This window comes from Curcuma longa, chromosome 14 (genome assembly GCF_044706935.1).
Source record: "Curcuma longa cultivar G26 ecotype Majalengka, Jawa Barat chromosome 14, ITB_CL_G26_1.1, whole genome shotgun sequence".
In the NCBI taxonomy this organism is placed as follows: domain Eukaryota; kingdom Viridiplantae; phylum Streptophyta; class Magnoliopsida; order Zingiberales; family Zingiberaceae; genus Curcuma; species Curcuma longa.
This window is the reverse complement of record NC_133874.1, coordinates 5,995,638-6,011,710: the sequence shown is the minus strand read 5'-3', so window position 1 is coordinate 6,011,710 and position 16,073 is coordinate 5,995,638. Positions and strand designations below refer to the sequence as shown.

At 35.7% G+C, this 16,073-nt stretch overlaps 2 protein-coding genes and 1 pseudogene across 2 annotated transcripts; 1 reads left to right on the top strand and 2 right to left on the bottom strand.

The window, feature by feature from the left end:
• Positions 1-911: 911 nt before the first annotated feature.
• Positions 912-2,679, bottom strand: LOC141845301 (transcription termination factor MTERF4, chloroplastic). The gene has a single exon (XM_074733366.1). It carries the CDS (start codon positions 2,665-2,667, stop codon positions 1,096-1,098), a length of 1,572 nt encoding a protein of 523 aa, XP_074589467.1. The 5' UTR covers positions 2,668-2,679; the 3' UTR covers positions 912-1,095.
• Positions 2,680-2,861: 182 nt separating this feature from the next.
• LOC141845559 (sm-like protein LSM2) lies at positions 2,862-5,639 on the top strand. The gene is made up of 3 exons (XM_074733620.1): positions 2,862-2,950; positions 3,052-3,210; positions 5,309-5,639. Exons 1-3 carry the CDS (start codon positions 2,948-2,950, stop codon positions 5,426-5,428), a joined length of 282 nt encoding a protein of 93 aa, XP_074589721.1. The 5' UTR covers positions 2,862-2,947; the 3' UTR covers positions 5,429-5,639.
• A 92-nt stretch (positions 5,640-5,731) lies between these two features.
• Positions 5,732-14,841, bottom strand: LOC141845195 (uncharacterized; annotated as a pseudogene).
• Positions 14,842-16,073: the final 1,232 nt, after the last annotated feature.

Here is a 16,073-nt window from a genome sequence, read left to right as displayed (position 1 = left end):
CTTCTAACAAAACTAAAAATTATCAAGTATTAATTTCAGTAGTCTTAAATGTCAGTTGAAGTTCTTCGGCACATGATATGAAGCTTTTATATATGTCAATATGAGTCATTCAAATAATAATCAAATATTGTTAACTATCAATCAACTTATAATGAATAGAGATACACAATAAAGTGTTAAACTCCTGATATCTTTTTGTTTTTAATGGAGCTTATATTTATTTGCAACCATCAAGTTTTATCGACAACAATCGCATTTGTAAGCATTAATCCTGCATTGATACTGATTAGGTAATGAGCACGCACTTATATATCAATTTAGTAAAGAGTATTGACTCATTTAGCAGGCATAAGCTTCTATTACAACATGATCAGAGAGTCAACTGTGAAAGATAGAAGTTCACAATTGAGTAAAAGAGCATGCTCATAAAGAATTGGTTGAAGGAAAGGATTCACAGGGAAAGAAGGTCAAATCATATTTAACAAGATATACAAGGGAAACAGGAGAAATAGCAAGGGAAAAATCAGTGAGTGGTGTTGAACTTGTGAGTTATGTTCTATATTGTGTTAGAAATGACTGCTAGTTACCCAAAAACTTAAGCAGCTAAGAAAGAGTCCTCTTTACGAACTATCAACTAACAAGCTAACATTGTGTTAGTGTCATATGAATCAGTAAAGTTATTCCCATGAGAACACTGGCATGTTGTATTTTAATTCTCGTTTTGTAATTGAATCAGTAAAGTACAACTCTAGAAGGCTTATGAGAAGCACAAACAGCAAAGCACTTAATACTTCTCCTTTGTTCAAATGTACTTGTTGAACATGGCACATTACAGTGCTTAGTGATTGTACCATTTTTAATCTCATATAAATAAGATTTGCAATAAAGTACTGGAGTTAGATAGATCAGAATTAGTACCTCTTGCAAATCATACTTCATATCATTCAATTATTTGAAAACTGAAACAAGACTCATTCAGCATTGCATCAAAAGGGTTCAAGATGGTTTACAATTAATCTTGTTCAAACGTGCTCCTTTGTAATGCTGAGATGAAGCCAATGACACCAGACAGAGAATATTGGTGCTTGATAGAAGTCACAGATATTCGTCATCTGTCTCTTCATACTCACTATCTTCTACATATTCAAAGGAAGATTCCTCTTCTTCCTCACCATCTTCTTCATCGACAGGTTCATGTTCTACCATTGGCTTTAACATTGATTCTGTACTCATTTCATCGATCCCGATAGAATCATACTTCATTCGTTCTTCAAACTTCTCATCGTTACAGTTAAGTAACCATGCCAGAGAGCACTTAATTCCTCTCTCAGAGATAATTTCATGTCTGGGTCTCACTGTGGACTCAAGACCATAGGTAAAGAAAGCAGGAAATTGAACAAGTTCTTCCAAATCCCTGTTCATCTCAGATTGGAAATAGTCAAAGCTCATTTTCATGATGTCGAGATTAAGAGCAAGTATTTGTGGGCAGCTAAGGACCATTTTGCTTACTTGCTTTAGCAAAATGCCACAACATTTGAGAAAATCTATATGCTTCAGTATGGTAGAACGGCTTAAGCTAACAGATTGAGGCATCTTCTCAATGATTCTTCCAAAATCTTCACGATCAACCAAAATATGTGATTCAAACAAGCTCCGTAGCGAAGTGAGCTTAGCTTTCAGCTCAATGCCAATAATGTCTGGATACTCAGCTATGATGGAAGCTAACGCCTCGTTCCTGACACCAAACTCTAGCAATGCCGTCACATTTGGTTTCACCTGGTCCTCCAAGCCAAAGCCAAGAATATGAGGCCTTTTCTCTATCAGCCTCGCCACTGCAAGTCTTGGTAGCCCTAGGGACTCCAGGAACTCAACAAAAGGCTTGATCACCCTTCCCACCCGCATCCCTAGTATCTCTGGGTATCGCGTAAGGATAGCACCAATCTCTCGCCTTGAAACGCCAATTCCAACGAGATACGCCACTGATGTGCTCATTGTTCCCTCCAATTTGAACCCGAGCACCTCAGGGTACCTCTCAAGGACCCGGGGTATGTCAGCAGGCCGTATGTCCATGCCCTGCAAGTACTTGACGACAGGCATGAGATCCACCACGACGCTGGAGTGTAGAACCTGCGGGTACCGCCGCAGGAAATCGGTGAAGGTGGCCTTGCGGACGCCGAGCTTGCCGAGGTAGTCAAGCACCGGCACCATATTCTTCTTGACGCTGCAGCCAAGGACGAGGGGGTAGTTGTTGATATCCTCGACAGTAACACCTAGCGAGTGGAGGAAGTCGACACGCTCGCGCATGACGTCGACCGTGACCGGTAGCTCGAGGCCGTCAAGCTCGTCGGGAGCGATGCCAAGGGAGCGCAGGAAGTCATAGACGCGGGCGCGGTTGGCGGCGCGATCGACCTCCATCTGCCGGAGGCTGGGGCGGGCGTAAAGGGAGGAAGGGCGGGGCGGGGCGGGGCCAGCGGAGGAGCGACGAGGGGGAACGGAGGAAGGAGCCAAGGGGGCGGCGGAGGTGGCGTGCGTCCGGCAACAGGTCGTCTTGGGGTCAAAGATGGGGTTTTTGAAGATGGGGCTTTGGTGGCCAAGGCAGAGGACGGCGGGTCTAGGGTGGGGAAAGAGCAAACAGCCACCGGGGCGGCCGAGAACGGGAAGCCTCATGGCGGCGGATGGCGGCGGATGGCGGCGGCCGGAAGGTGTTCGACTCGGGTGCACCGGAGGAAGAAGGGATTGCAATTTGCAGGAGAGGACGCAAAGGGATTAGGCTTTTTAGTTTTTTTAAAAATGAAAAAAATGGGAAAATAAAATAAAATAATTTTTTTTAAATATTAAAAATCATATCGTGCCCTTTATTTCTAAGGTTTCAGGAACCTGAACCTCGGCGCAGCCCTGCTTTCTCCTCTTCCCCGCGCCTCTCTCCCTCTCGATCTTTGCCGCAAAGATGGTACCTTTGCTTCCCTCTACAGCGTTCTCTGTCATCCTCGACTCCCTGCGGTTGAAGTTTTTTTCTCTCCTTATCTCGATTTGGTTTTCGTTTCGTTGCAGCTCTTCTTCTCGTACTTCAAGGAGTTGGTGGGCAAAGAAGTGACGGTGGAGCTGAAGAACGATCTCGCCATCAGAGGAACCCTCCACTCCGTCGACCAATACCTCAACATCAAGCTCGAGAACATCAAAGTCGTAGACGAAGACAAATACCCTCACATGGTACGCCTGCCTCCTCCTGCATCTCTTTCTTCTTCGTGTACATTTCCTTCCTTTCCCCCCTTTCCTCTGTTGATTTCCTCTTCTTTTTTGTGAAGGCGCGTGCACATGCGTGTTTAACTTTGATTGGGTTGGTTCGCGCTACTAATGTATGGGATTTAGGGTTTTGAGATCTGTGAACGATTGGTAGTTGATTGTTGAATGCATCAGTAATTAGAATCAGTTCTCTGCAAAAGAAATCCTTTTGGAGGTTTACTATTTGATCCGGTTGGATTCCTTTTAGCATTTCTGGATGCGTAGATTGGAATTCTATGGGCTTAGCTTTATTATTAGTTTTTCCCTCCTTTTCTTCTTCATTAATAAACAACAAATGACAGTTAGTTGCTAGGGCACCTAAAGCTAGATGTAGTAGATGAATAGGTTCCTTAAGAAATATACTCATCTAAGATAGTTTAGGTCTCCTCCAATCTCTTACTGCTGATCTCAGATGGTTTAGAAGGTTTCTGAAGATGAAATCACCAATCGAATTAGATAAGAACACACAGGAGACAGAGGGGTGGTTTGATTGAATTGATGAATATAAAAAATTCAGAATGTAACTACGTTTCATTAAGCATTTTGTTTTATAAATGCCCATTTTGATTTCATCATGTTCTCTAAGAGGCATAATATAATTCTGTGAAAAATAGCTATAGGTTGCACCCAGGCCCTCAGTTCGGTAGATGCTATGTAAGAATCTAATAATTTATTAGAGTCTATGCATGTTTGTGGATTCCATCTTGTTTCATTTAACTAAATAATCACTTTCTATTTTGCTTTTAGTTGATGCCAAATGTGATCCCAATATTGCTTATTAGGTTTTTCTGGATCTGGTATTACTCTTTAAATTTATTTCTCAAACGTTTGGTTAATTATATGATACTGGTTACTGATGGTTATGAATTCTGTGTTTTTTTTTGGAGTTGTTTTCTGATCTTCCATTGGTTATGTTTTTTGTTGGGATTGGCAGTCGAAGGATAAAAGCTTTTCTTTTTGTTGTGGAGTTTTTCTGGAAGATAGTTGTGCATATGATACAGAAGTAAAAGCTGGAGTCTTTGAAGAAATATCTAGTTCTACTTGCAAGAATCTTTTACTCACAATTTGCAAATAGTTCTTTTATGCTTTCTTCTTAATTATCTATGAAATTGCTTCATTATTAAAAACATTTTATTGTTTTCTTTGCTCTTTTCAGAGCCATTGTAGCTGAAGTTTTAACATGTGCATCGACATCATTAGTTCAAAAGTAATAATCTAACTCCTTTCGGAGTCAAACAACAAACGGAGAGAAAAAAACTTTTCATCCCTTTGTTCCCTTGACATTCATCTTCTTCTCTTGTTTACCTTCAATCCTTATGTTATGCTTCTTTTGGATGCAAAGGTTTATACTTGATATGGTTATGAGGTGGAGAAACTACCTGCATTCTATAAACCATCGAGCATTCAAATTGATCAGTATAAATACCTTTGTGATTTATACTAAATGTGTGCTTTCTCTTAAAATCTTAAATAAACAAATTGTATTTATGGGTTTTCAATAATCCTGACCCTTTTGAACTGCCTCATGTATCAAAGCATTAGATAGCAGTAAAATTCATTGTTTGTTTGCTTCGATTTCCAAATTAACTGTCCTCTGACTTCTTATCTCTTGCTTTATCTTATTATTTCCTCAGATCAATCTTGTTCCATAACACGAGTTTCTTTTCATTTATCTAACCAAAATTGTAAGGCCCTCAATGCCCAACATCATTTGTATGCTTTGTCTCTGGAACACTTGGCTATTTGTTATTTTATTTAGTGAATTTAGGAAGAGTGCCATTGAATATATTAGGCAATTGGGAACGCCACGATTGGTTCATATGTATTCCTTTATCGATGTTTATATATACCGCAAGATCCCTCATATTAATTCGCACTCTTTTAAGTGCCTCATCAAGCAAGTTAAATCGATCAAACTCCAAGCTGAACGAACCGTTGCTGGTTTTGCTTTCACTATGAAGTCCTGTAAGTTATAAACACCGGTAACCGTCGCCTGAGCTCATCTCATGTTCTTTGATTGTTGCAGTTATCAGTTCGCAACTGTTTTATCAGAGGGTCAGTGGTTCGGTATGTCCAGCTCCCCCCTGACGGCGTGGACGTTGACATCCTTCATGATGCGACGAGGAGAGAAGCCCGTGGAAGTTGACTTCTGGAACTAATAGTTTTCGAATAGCAGTCCCAATGCTGGCTGGCTTTAGGGTTTCGTCGACTCTTGCCTACTGACATTCTCTTATGTTTGCCATTCAAAATGTTGTGAGCTAGCCTGAAAATTCTCTTCATATCGGATTTCAAGCTGTCACTAAGTCAGTTGTTTTGCTACTGGAACATGACCAGAAGTTTTAGATTTTATTATTCAAGTAGCGTGATGCATCAATTTTATTATTCAACTATTGATGATCCACGAGTTCTTTCTTCCAGATTCTGGTTTGATTCAAGCTTGAACAAGCAATTGACTCGATCACATGTCCACCGGATTCTAAATTGGTGGAATGAAGAGCTTAGTATAATTGTTCAAACCAATATTCAATGGGAGAAAGCACAGATGTAACCTGAAACATGAACATAGATAATGAAGCTTCTGCCTTCTCCATAGTTTTCCTAAATTCAAATGGATCCAAAATGAATAACTTTATATGTATTTACATTGAAATCGAGAGAGAAAACAAACTGTTCAGGTCACGAGCTTTCAAACTGTACTCAGAATTCTCCGTCTTTCAGAATTTCCCAGCCGTCTGTGAATGTCCCATGATCATCACTTCCACTGTCACTACTTTTCTTGGTTTGCTCTGCAATATCTTCATGCTTGAGCATCTCGTCCGACGAATGTTTGGATGAACTCAAAGAACCAGAGAAGCTTGAAGCTAATGAACGCAGAGATCTACCTAACTGGTAGACCACCATCGATTCTTTCTTTTAGCAGCATGATGTAATCACAGATGACAGCCATTTCACCTCTGAGATAAAAGATAAACAAGAAGAGTCACCATACAACTGAGTGAAACTCAGTAATCAAATTATGTCGAACTTAATTCCTAAATATGTTGTCAGTTTAATCAGTAGAAATATAGTCGATCATAAGGACAAACTTGTGGAAACAAAATTGAAGTCACTTTTATCTGGTTTAAATAAAATTAGAAACTAAAAGCAAAGCAGACAAACTTACTGGAGAGCATCAACCATGTGGCCACTGTCCATCAGAAACTCCCTCAACTGTAGCAAAGTGAAACAAGATTACATGGTTTCACAAATATTAATTACTATTATATATATCCTTGAGATATGCTTACCTTGGAGTTCACTTCTGCTTCTTCTTGCAGCTTTTTGAATTCTTCTACTACTGAAGCCATAATGGCTTCCTGTTCGCTTAGGATCCTGCCAGCTGCTACTAACTTCTCAAGTTTCTCTCGTTCAGCTATTGCAATTTTTACTTTCACAGCAGCTAGGCGCGCTTTAAGGGTTTGTTGAATCTGGAAAACAAGTACATGTCACACTTACTTCAGCATTTCAATAAAAAGGTGGAATCTACCACCCCGCAGTCCTACATTTGTGAGGAGGTAAATCGAGAAGTTGCAGTTGGCCATGACGGGGGAGGGCATTACCTCGGCTTCGCCGAGATTCTTCCCTTACCCACTTCAACAAGTCTGCTTCGTCGTAACCAACTCAACTATGCCCCGGAAGCAATACTTACAAACTTTAGGGCATGCTTTCTAGGAGAGAAGGAAACCAAAAAGGAAATAAAGAAAGAGAGTGACATAAAGATTTCTCTACAAACACTTTTTCACTGTTTCCTTTAACGGAAATAAAGAAGAGAAAGGTAGGAAAATTCTTTTTCCAACTTTTTGCTATATTATTTCCGTCAACTATATGAACAGAGCATTTTCACATGCAATGGAACTCAAATAGAAACTTTAAAATAATAATAATAAATAAATAAATTTAATTTTTTTCTGCTCTTCCTTCTACGAGGAATACAGTTAGGTGGTTTTAAAAGCACTATATTTAAAGAAACCTGGGCGTGCAACAAAGTAACTAGAGGACAGTATCACACAATCTATAAAGCCAAAAGTGGTAATGCATGATACAATCAGTAGAAAATCCAATGATAGAAACATATATGTCAATAAAGTTAACCAACTTCAGAGAAAAAAAGTAAAAAATCAGAGGAAAAATTGAAAGCAGGGGAATAGAAACTTCATTAAAAGAAAGAACACATGTAAGGAAATAGCCAACTCAAAATGTCAGAACATACACTGTTGTTGTATGTATGGTAAAAAAGTTGCTCAAGAAGCAATATACATAAGGGACCACAGTTGAATTCTTTAGAAACAAGTTAATAATACATAGTCAAAATGTTTTCCATGATATAAACAAACAGTGGATATCGTAACCAAATAAAAGTGGGACTCTTGATGAAACATGATAAACCAAAACTTGAATTTCTTACTTTCTAAAGGCTACTAACTGATTCCAGTCTTTTAAGACTTTAAAAATATTTCAGGAAAGCATGGAATCAGTGAAATATGAGACAGACAATTGCTATAATGTACAGATCTACTTCAACATGTTCACTCAGAGAAAGTAGCAATGGAAGTTATGATATAAAAAGATGGTCAATGTCTCTGATTGCATCTCCTGACAAAGCAAGCTGTACAGGAAGCAGACAAAACATATTCATATTTTATTCCTGCATGCATAGGTTCAGTGACGTCATCGCATGGCTCAAACTCTTCTTGATGCATAAGGGGAGAAAGAAGCCTGTCACCAAGGATCGCCCTTCTTGATGCCCGATTCACCAAAGGATCATCCGTGAATCAAGTTTAACTTCCTAGGCTCCTAACTGATACTATTTCGGAAAATATATTGATTATTAATATAAGTAGTATTGTTAGATTTTCTAATATAAAAGGTAGTCCAGTACACGAAACTCCTGCAAATGCAAGGTCCTGGAAAAGAGTCTATTGTATGCAATCTTACACTGCTTTGCAAGAGGTTGTTTTCGAGATTCAAACCCATGACCTCTAGGTCATACAACTTTACCGTTGCACCAAGGCTCTCCTTCTGTTAGATTTTCTAATATGATGGTGTAAAATGAATAAGGGAACAACTCTGTAAACATAGGGTAGCATTCATGTCATTATAGAATTTTATCAAACAGGCAGTGAGATAACAAGATTTTGTCTATGAACAAAAGGTCTATTTTGTTTGAGACTTGAAAGTAGCTAAATAAATTCTGTCTTGCGTGCAACTTGCAGATGTAAGCAAAATTGACCCGTCAATTTGTATGCAAGTAATTGAGTCAATTTTAAACAAGAACAATTACCTATTAAAATATGAGGAAATGTATTGTAAATTTGAAATGCTTTGGTTATGTAGTGACACATATTAATGATATGATAAGTTAATTTTGAAATCAGACAATGTTTATACTAGAGGCGCCATAAGACAAGAAAGTTCAGTCACCATATAAAGGAGTTATACAACAAAATAGATCTCAATGTTGTGCAAGAATTCACGTAGCAGCCTTACAAACCTCAATAGGCAATTTGTTATTTTTTATATTTGTGACTGTACCAGATAAAATAAAAGTCAACACACATTAATAAGGATCTATATAGAATAATGGAAGAAACAGTGAGTATATCTGTTTTCCGTCCAAAAGTGGTGTCAGTAACTAACCTCCCCAATCACTGTAAGGGATTTTTTCCTGTCGTTTGACAAACCAAAGAGTCTATATTGGAGTTCTTGAGCTTCGGTTGCTAATTTAGTTTTCTCACCATAAATCTCACCAGCATGCTGAAAAAGCAAGCACAATTTTAACAAAACCACCTCTAGAAACAAATAACCAGAACAAGCATATCAGATAATGCAAACAATAAAACAACCATGTCCTTTGCATGTATTAGAATCTTTTTAAGTTCCTCTGCATCGGAAAGAATATCTTCAGCAGCACTTGAAGTTGCTTCTTTGGCATGCTTGCTCCTCTCCTCGTGAAGCTCTACCTCTTTCATCATATTAGTCATCGATTCCACAGCAGAAAACAAATTTACCTGTGAACAATTTTAATGATTAAAGCAATTCAAATAGAATACACACACACACACACACACACACACACACACACATATATATATATATAATATAGGGATTATGTATTCACAACATAATGATAGATTTCTATCTTCCTGAAATTTGATGTCACACACCAACAAAATAAATAAAAGAAACAACCAAAAAGGTGACAATTCAATAGCAAATAGTGAATGCAGAAAAACATAACATGGTAGCAAAGAAACAAGATTTAAAATTGGAAGGATGCCTCAAATTAGAGATCATCAAATGCAATATCTGAGAAACAGAGATGTGAAATCTTATTTCTATTAAGGGGGGCAATAACTATCAAGCTTGGGCGTATCCGATTAAAAATGACCTAAACCTCATGGAATATTAAATCATTCCTTCGCAAAAAACTGAAAATACCAAATTAGTGTCCTTCACAGCTATATAAAGTAAAAAAAAAAAAACAATTAGAAGAGCCTAGTTAGAATTCGATGCGACTAGATACTAGAATTTCTACAATAATTTTGTACACATAACAATACCAATACCAAGAAATAATATTTACCTTGCTGCTTTTGGCATCTGAAATGAGATCTTGACGATCCTCGATGTCAACAAAATGACCTGATCGTGTAAGCAGACCTGTACATGGATTATCAGCATCAGCAAGTAGCACCCCATTCTCAGCAGCACCCTCATCAGATAACTTAGATAGCGGGTTTTTAAATTCTCTTGTGGTAGCGGCAACCTCATCTACAGCCAAACCTGAAGAATATGCAGCTTCACAAACTTTAATATCAGCATTTGATATAAGATAATCTAAAACAACATCATCAGTTTCCAATTCAGAGAGGTTCTGAGTACTGAGAGGCTGAACTGGATATCCTGACTGTTCATTGGAACCATTTAAAGAGAAATTCCCACCACTCATTACTTTCTCCCTGACTATAAAATCTGAAACCAAAGATTCAAATGGTGAATGTGGATCATTACTTTGAAATGAAGCTGATACTGAGGAATCTAGATTATGGAATGTCTCAGACTTATGGTGAAAATCGTTGGTATCTGATTTTATAATTGATGATTGTTGCACCACAGGTTGCTCGAAAGGACACTCATCATCATGGCTTAGATTATTATGAGAGTCTACAAACTCAAACTAAATAGCTTCGAAGGAAGAGTGACTTTTTCCACAAGGTTTAGATCAAGTCCATTCTCCCTGACATTTAGATTGAAGTCAGAATCTTCATTCAGCTCCTCAGAAACATGATCATCTGATGTTGGACGTTCCAGTTCCTTCAATTGATTTACAAAGCTAACCTGTGGCTCCCTGGAATCGTTTTCCACAAAGCATGATGATGCCCTATTATCAGAACTGAAACTGCCACTAGAAACAGTATCTTCACAAACCAATGACTTTCTCACTGAGATACGGTTCCAACAATCTAATGCAAACACATTCTTTTATTTCGATCATGAGATATGAAACAATGTTGGCATTTTTTGTGAAGAAAAACAGTATGCAATATTTTTATTTTGAGCTTTGAGATGGACAAAAATATTGGAATTTCATGGCTGTTAGAAATATTAAAAAATATCCAAATTATATTTGTAATTGCTTTCATGTAATCCAGGTGATGGATGGATAATTTTTCTTTAGTTTTTTCCCACTTTAGAAGACATATTTCGGGTCCACCAGAAACAATGATTAGAAATCAAGCAAAAAGTTGAGTTCATCATCATTGGTGTTGAACTCGGGGGGGGGGGGGGGGGGGGGGGGGTCTATGCCCTCCAAAATAGACGATGTGGTTCACTGTTACCTCTGGGTTCTCTTCTTTCATTTCTACACTCAAATACATTCTAGCAAGGTGGATCCAAAGTGTTCAAACTACATTTAAGGCAAATATCCATGGTGGTGATTGCTCAAATGATATTTGAAACAATTAGCTTAATGATTGTGATCAATTCATGGAGCAAATGTATGGATTTAATTATATATTATCCCATTGTCGCATTTATCTATATAATGCCCTCAAGTTGACTGAATCTCAGATTAGCTAAAAGTAATACTATTTTAAATAATGAAAAGCAAGAAGTCTATAAAAAATAATATTTATACAGTGTATAATACTCTTCATATTATTTTTTAATTATGCTTTTAGGATACTTTCAAACTCTAATGATATAGTTGCGTCATCAAATAATCTCACATGATCATATCACATCGAGTCAATTGGCTTTTGATGATTAACAAAGAGGCATGTGAAGAGAAATGGTTCCTCTGGAATATTTCCTTATGAATCACCAAAAGAAGGGAGGCATGAAGAACATAATCTTTCACATAACTATGAAGAAAAGTTCTATGCAAAGAGGTACACAACTAATCTTCATGCAAGGCAATGCTTTGAAAATTCGTGTGGATTATTAGACATGCATTTTCATTTTAGAAAGCTTAAAATAAAATTTTTGCAACATTGAAATATACAGATTCTTTTATATTATAACTTTTCTATGCATGGGAAATGTAAGGCCATGCATTTATATACACACTCATTTTTTAATGCTTATATGTTATAATTATGAACAATTGTCTTAGTATAGGTGAAATAATACTAATATCCTACCCATATGGAATTAATTGCCTATACAAGGGCTAAAGATATGAACAAATCATATCATTAAAAAAAATCAAGACAAGAACGGGATTAAAATATTATCATATCATAAAGCTTATTAAAGGTTATACAAGACTAGTAGTGATACATGAGGGGAATGAGATTTCTTCACAATGAGTCTTCTTATGGTGGCAACCCAATCACTCTGATAGGCAAACAAAAGGAGGTTACCAACAAAAGCTGATCGGTTGGATAAAGAAATTCATTTGTATAAATAGAAAAATAGAAAAAGAAAAACACTCAATGTACGAGAAGTTCTATTTAAGGAACTTTCACCCTCATCCTCAAATGATGGTAAGCACTATGTAGAGTAAAAGGATGAGTTTCTAAAAACTATAAAGAGACTCTAAGTGGTGTTATTATGAGATATGACTCTACACATCCCTAATAGAGGCTCTCCTATATGAGGGTATCATATACATTTGCAACTAGCTTTGGACCCTACTAGATGTCCGTACAAAAAATCAAAGCATTGGGCTCAATTATTATTGTACCAACTTGCATTGTAGACAATTGTACCATACGAGCTCATGTTAAAATGGCACCAAGAATGATGTGGTTCAACAGTTACATGCTATTTTCCTTGTGATGATGAAGACTTTAATATTAAGTGAGAGTTCATGCTTTTAAAAGCACCATAGTGTTGATGTTAAGCAACACTTTGTTTACTATATTAATCTATTTTGAAGTTTGAGTTTTATAGGGAATTGTTTTTTTGTTTGTTAAGAAAACTCAAAATTAAAAGAATAACTTAGTTTAACTTTATTTAATTCTAGCTTTGATTTTTTTTTATTATCGGAAGGTCCCAACTCTTGATATGGACACATCTCTAATTCAATGAGTGTCTTAAAGAGAAGACTCTATTAAAGGAGAATCATTCTATAGGATTTTTAAATCTAAAGTTCATAGTTCTAATCAAAAGCAATTGAGACTTTTCTAATGTTCTACCATGCCTATTCTCTTTTTTTTTATTCGATCTTTTTACAAATATTCGTTAGGTGTTCAATATTACAATAGGCCTCCACATTGATGTGGTAGTGAGAGAAGTAACATAGATATATCCTTAAGGTAGAAAATTAGAATCATACTCACACAAATGACCCAAAGCTTTACCTTAAGACAGTGACCATTAACTTTCTCTATTTTTTTTTCTTATTTCTAATGCATTATATTTCCTGATTGATTTAGCCTATATTTTGATTGCAAATAGATCAAGTCAAATTCTATGCTTAATTATGTAATGGATTTGATGATTATGTTAGACAGTTCCAACAAATGATGCATTCGAGTAGCAAAGGGTATAAAAGCAACCAACATTTAGAGCAAATATAAATTTATAAATTGTTTTAGTAAATCCTAAGAGCATAACTAGCAAAAATTTGAAAATTGACACAAGTATTACAATAATCGACTAGAGACCAAAAGTGATATTACCTGAGGTTGAGGGATGATTTACTTCATTTGTATCTTGCACAGTGCATGATGCATCATAAGATGTGGTAAGAGAAGGCAGAACATCTACGAGAATGGACACAGCTGCAGCATCAATATCCTTAGGATGCTCAATAGCAAAACCCTTCAATATGCGGTCATCGACCTGTAAGGATAAAAGAAAGAATACATGATATTCTTAAACTATAAGGACACCAAATAGCATTTGAAACCAGGATGACCAAAAACATCAAGCAATGGGTAGTAACTAAAAGCATCCCAGAATAGTAATCTACAGTAGAGACATGATATTTTTTTAGGACTTCACGGTCCAGACTTCATAGAACATCAGTTTCAACAGTAAACTTAACCATAAAATCTAAAATCCAAAATAAGAACAGTAAGATAAAATACAGGTCGATGTGCAAGCACTTCAAGCTTGCTGGAATTGGATTAAATGAATTTATAAATTGTAAGACCGAAACAAAATCTAACAGCTGAATTCCTTACAAAATGAAAACTTCAATGGCAGCACAAAATCTAGAGTATACCACTAATCAAATATACTTCATATATAAGCATGCTTTACACACTACTTCAATCTAGAACATCAATAACGCTTACAAGCTATAAAACTTCAAGTTCTTTGGACCCTAAATAATTGATACAAGTACCATTTTGAATTGTGGAAATGGCAATAATCAAAGGATTTAACATAAGAGTACTAATACTAATATGTTCTTTGACAAATTCAATTAACTCTGAGATAATGTTTTAAAGAGCATTAATTGTAACAAGATTACTGCCAGAATCTTTGGATTTTTTTTTAAAGGAGCACCCAATATATGCACGGTTATGAAAAATCACGAAGACCTATAGCTTATTCTTACTTTTACCATATCTGTGGAATGTCTAACAATCTGATGAACAGTCATAAAAAATAAAGCTAGACTTACATTTTTTCAGATGCACATATGATACATGCATAAGAATATACGTACAACATGCCAGGTTAAGAACTGTTAAAAGAACCTATCAAGGACTAAACGAAAGAGAAATTATGCTTTACCTGTGGAAAAATCTCCTGGAGACCTGCAAAGACCTCCTCGAACCCCATGCTTCACTCAATTATAAACCGTTTTGCAAAAAGCAAAACTATCGCGATGAATACTCAATCCTGGAATCATCAGAAAAAAAACAATCAAACCAAATAAACGAAGATCGATAAAAAAAAATTCAAACAGGAAGATAAAAAAAAATCGGCACAATAATCACTCCGTCAACGAAGAACAGTCGATCACATCTAGATCGACGGAGACGAAAGTATCAAAGGAGCAAGCGAAACGGAGAGGGCGAGGGAGACCCGTGCGAGTCAAGCTGAGGATAAGTGAATAAATGCAAGTGCCGAAAATGAAATTATTTGAGGGTTTAGGGTTGAATATATGTAATTTTTTGCAGTGTTTTAAGTAGAAAGAAAATAAAAAAGGCATCCAATTAAACATCGCTCTCTTTACCAACTGTTTCTCGACAATCATTTATAAAGGTAAATTGAAAAACTACAGTTAACAATCAACTAATGCAAAGGATATTCACGAACCCTTGTCCTCTCAACTCTCAAGGGTACAGAGCCACGAGGGGGCAGATAACCACCGCCCTCCATTTTTGATTTTGAAATAAATTATTAATATTTTAATATATTTATTTTAAAATTAATAATTAATTATTAAATATTTAAAATGTGACCCCCTTCTCATGGAAATCAATCTCCGCTCCTGTTAATTCTGCTGCGTCGTAATCAACCCAGCTATGCTTGGAGAACGATGCGATCCATCTCATCCCATAGAAATTGTTTATTGATTATCAAAATAAATGAAGGATACAAATCAACCTCTCTAATTATTTCTGATTAATAAAAACGATAGATAATAAAGTTTTATCCATAGATAAAATCTTACAATTCGAATCATGAATACTTTAATAAATCACTTAGCATATTGGCGTTGCATTATCGGGGTTCATCATCTCTGTCTTAACTCTTCGTCTCCCATGTATTAATTAAAATGACATTTTTCTATGTTTCTCACCAACTTATTAAAAAAATATTTAAATTTAATCAAAATATTTCCAAATTTAAAATAATCCAGTTATAATATTAATATTATAGTAGCCATTTATTAACCAATCTAATTGACTGTTATAAATTGAAATAATCGATAGGAAATTTAGTTCAGAATTTACAAATTTAGTTATTAAAAATATAGATTATTTCAATTTATTTGTTTAATCTCAATTTTTAAAATTGAAATAATGGATATCACTCGAACTAAGAAATTTATTAAACCTGTGGAATCAGTTAATTTACAAATTTATTAATTAAAAAATATAGCAACCACTTAAGTTAGTAGTATAGATTGTAATAATTATTTAATTAGTTGTTACATTAGTGTAGTTATTAATTAATATTTTTTATCTTATTAAACAATTTTTAATTAAGTTTATGTAATTTTAAGTTGATCGATATTTTTTTTAATACAGAAAATATTTTTTATATATTCTTTGATCGAGTTAAATTAATTTATTTTTGTACGTGTTAACAATTACTTCTTATAATAGAAATAAAAATATTTT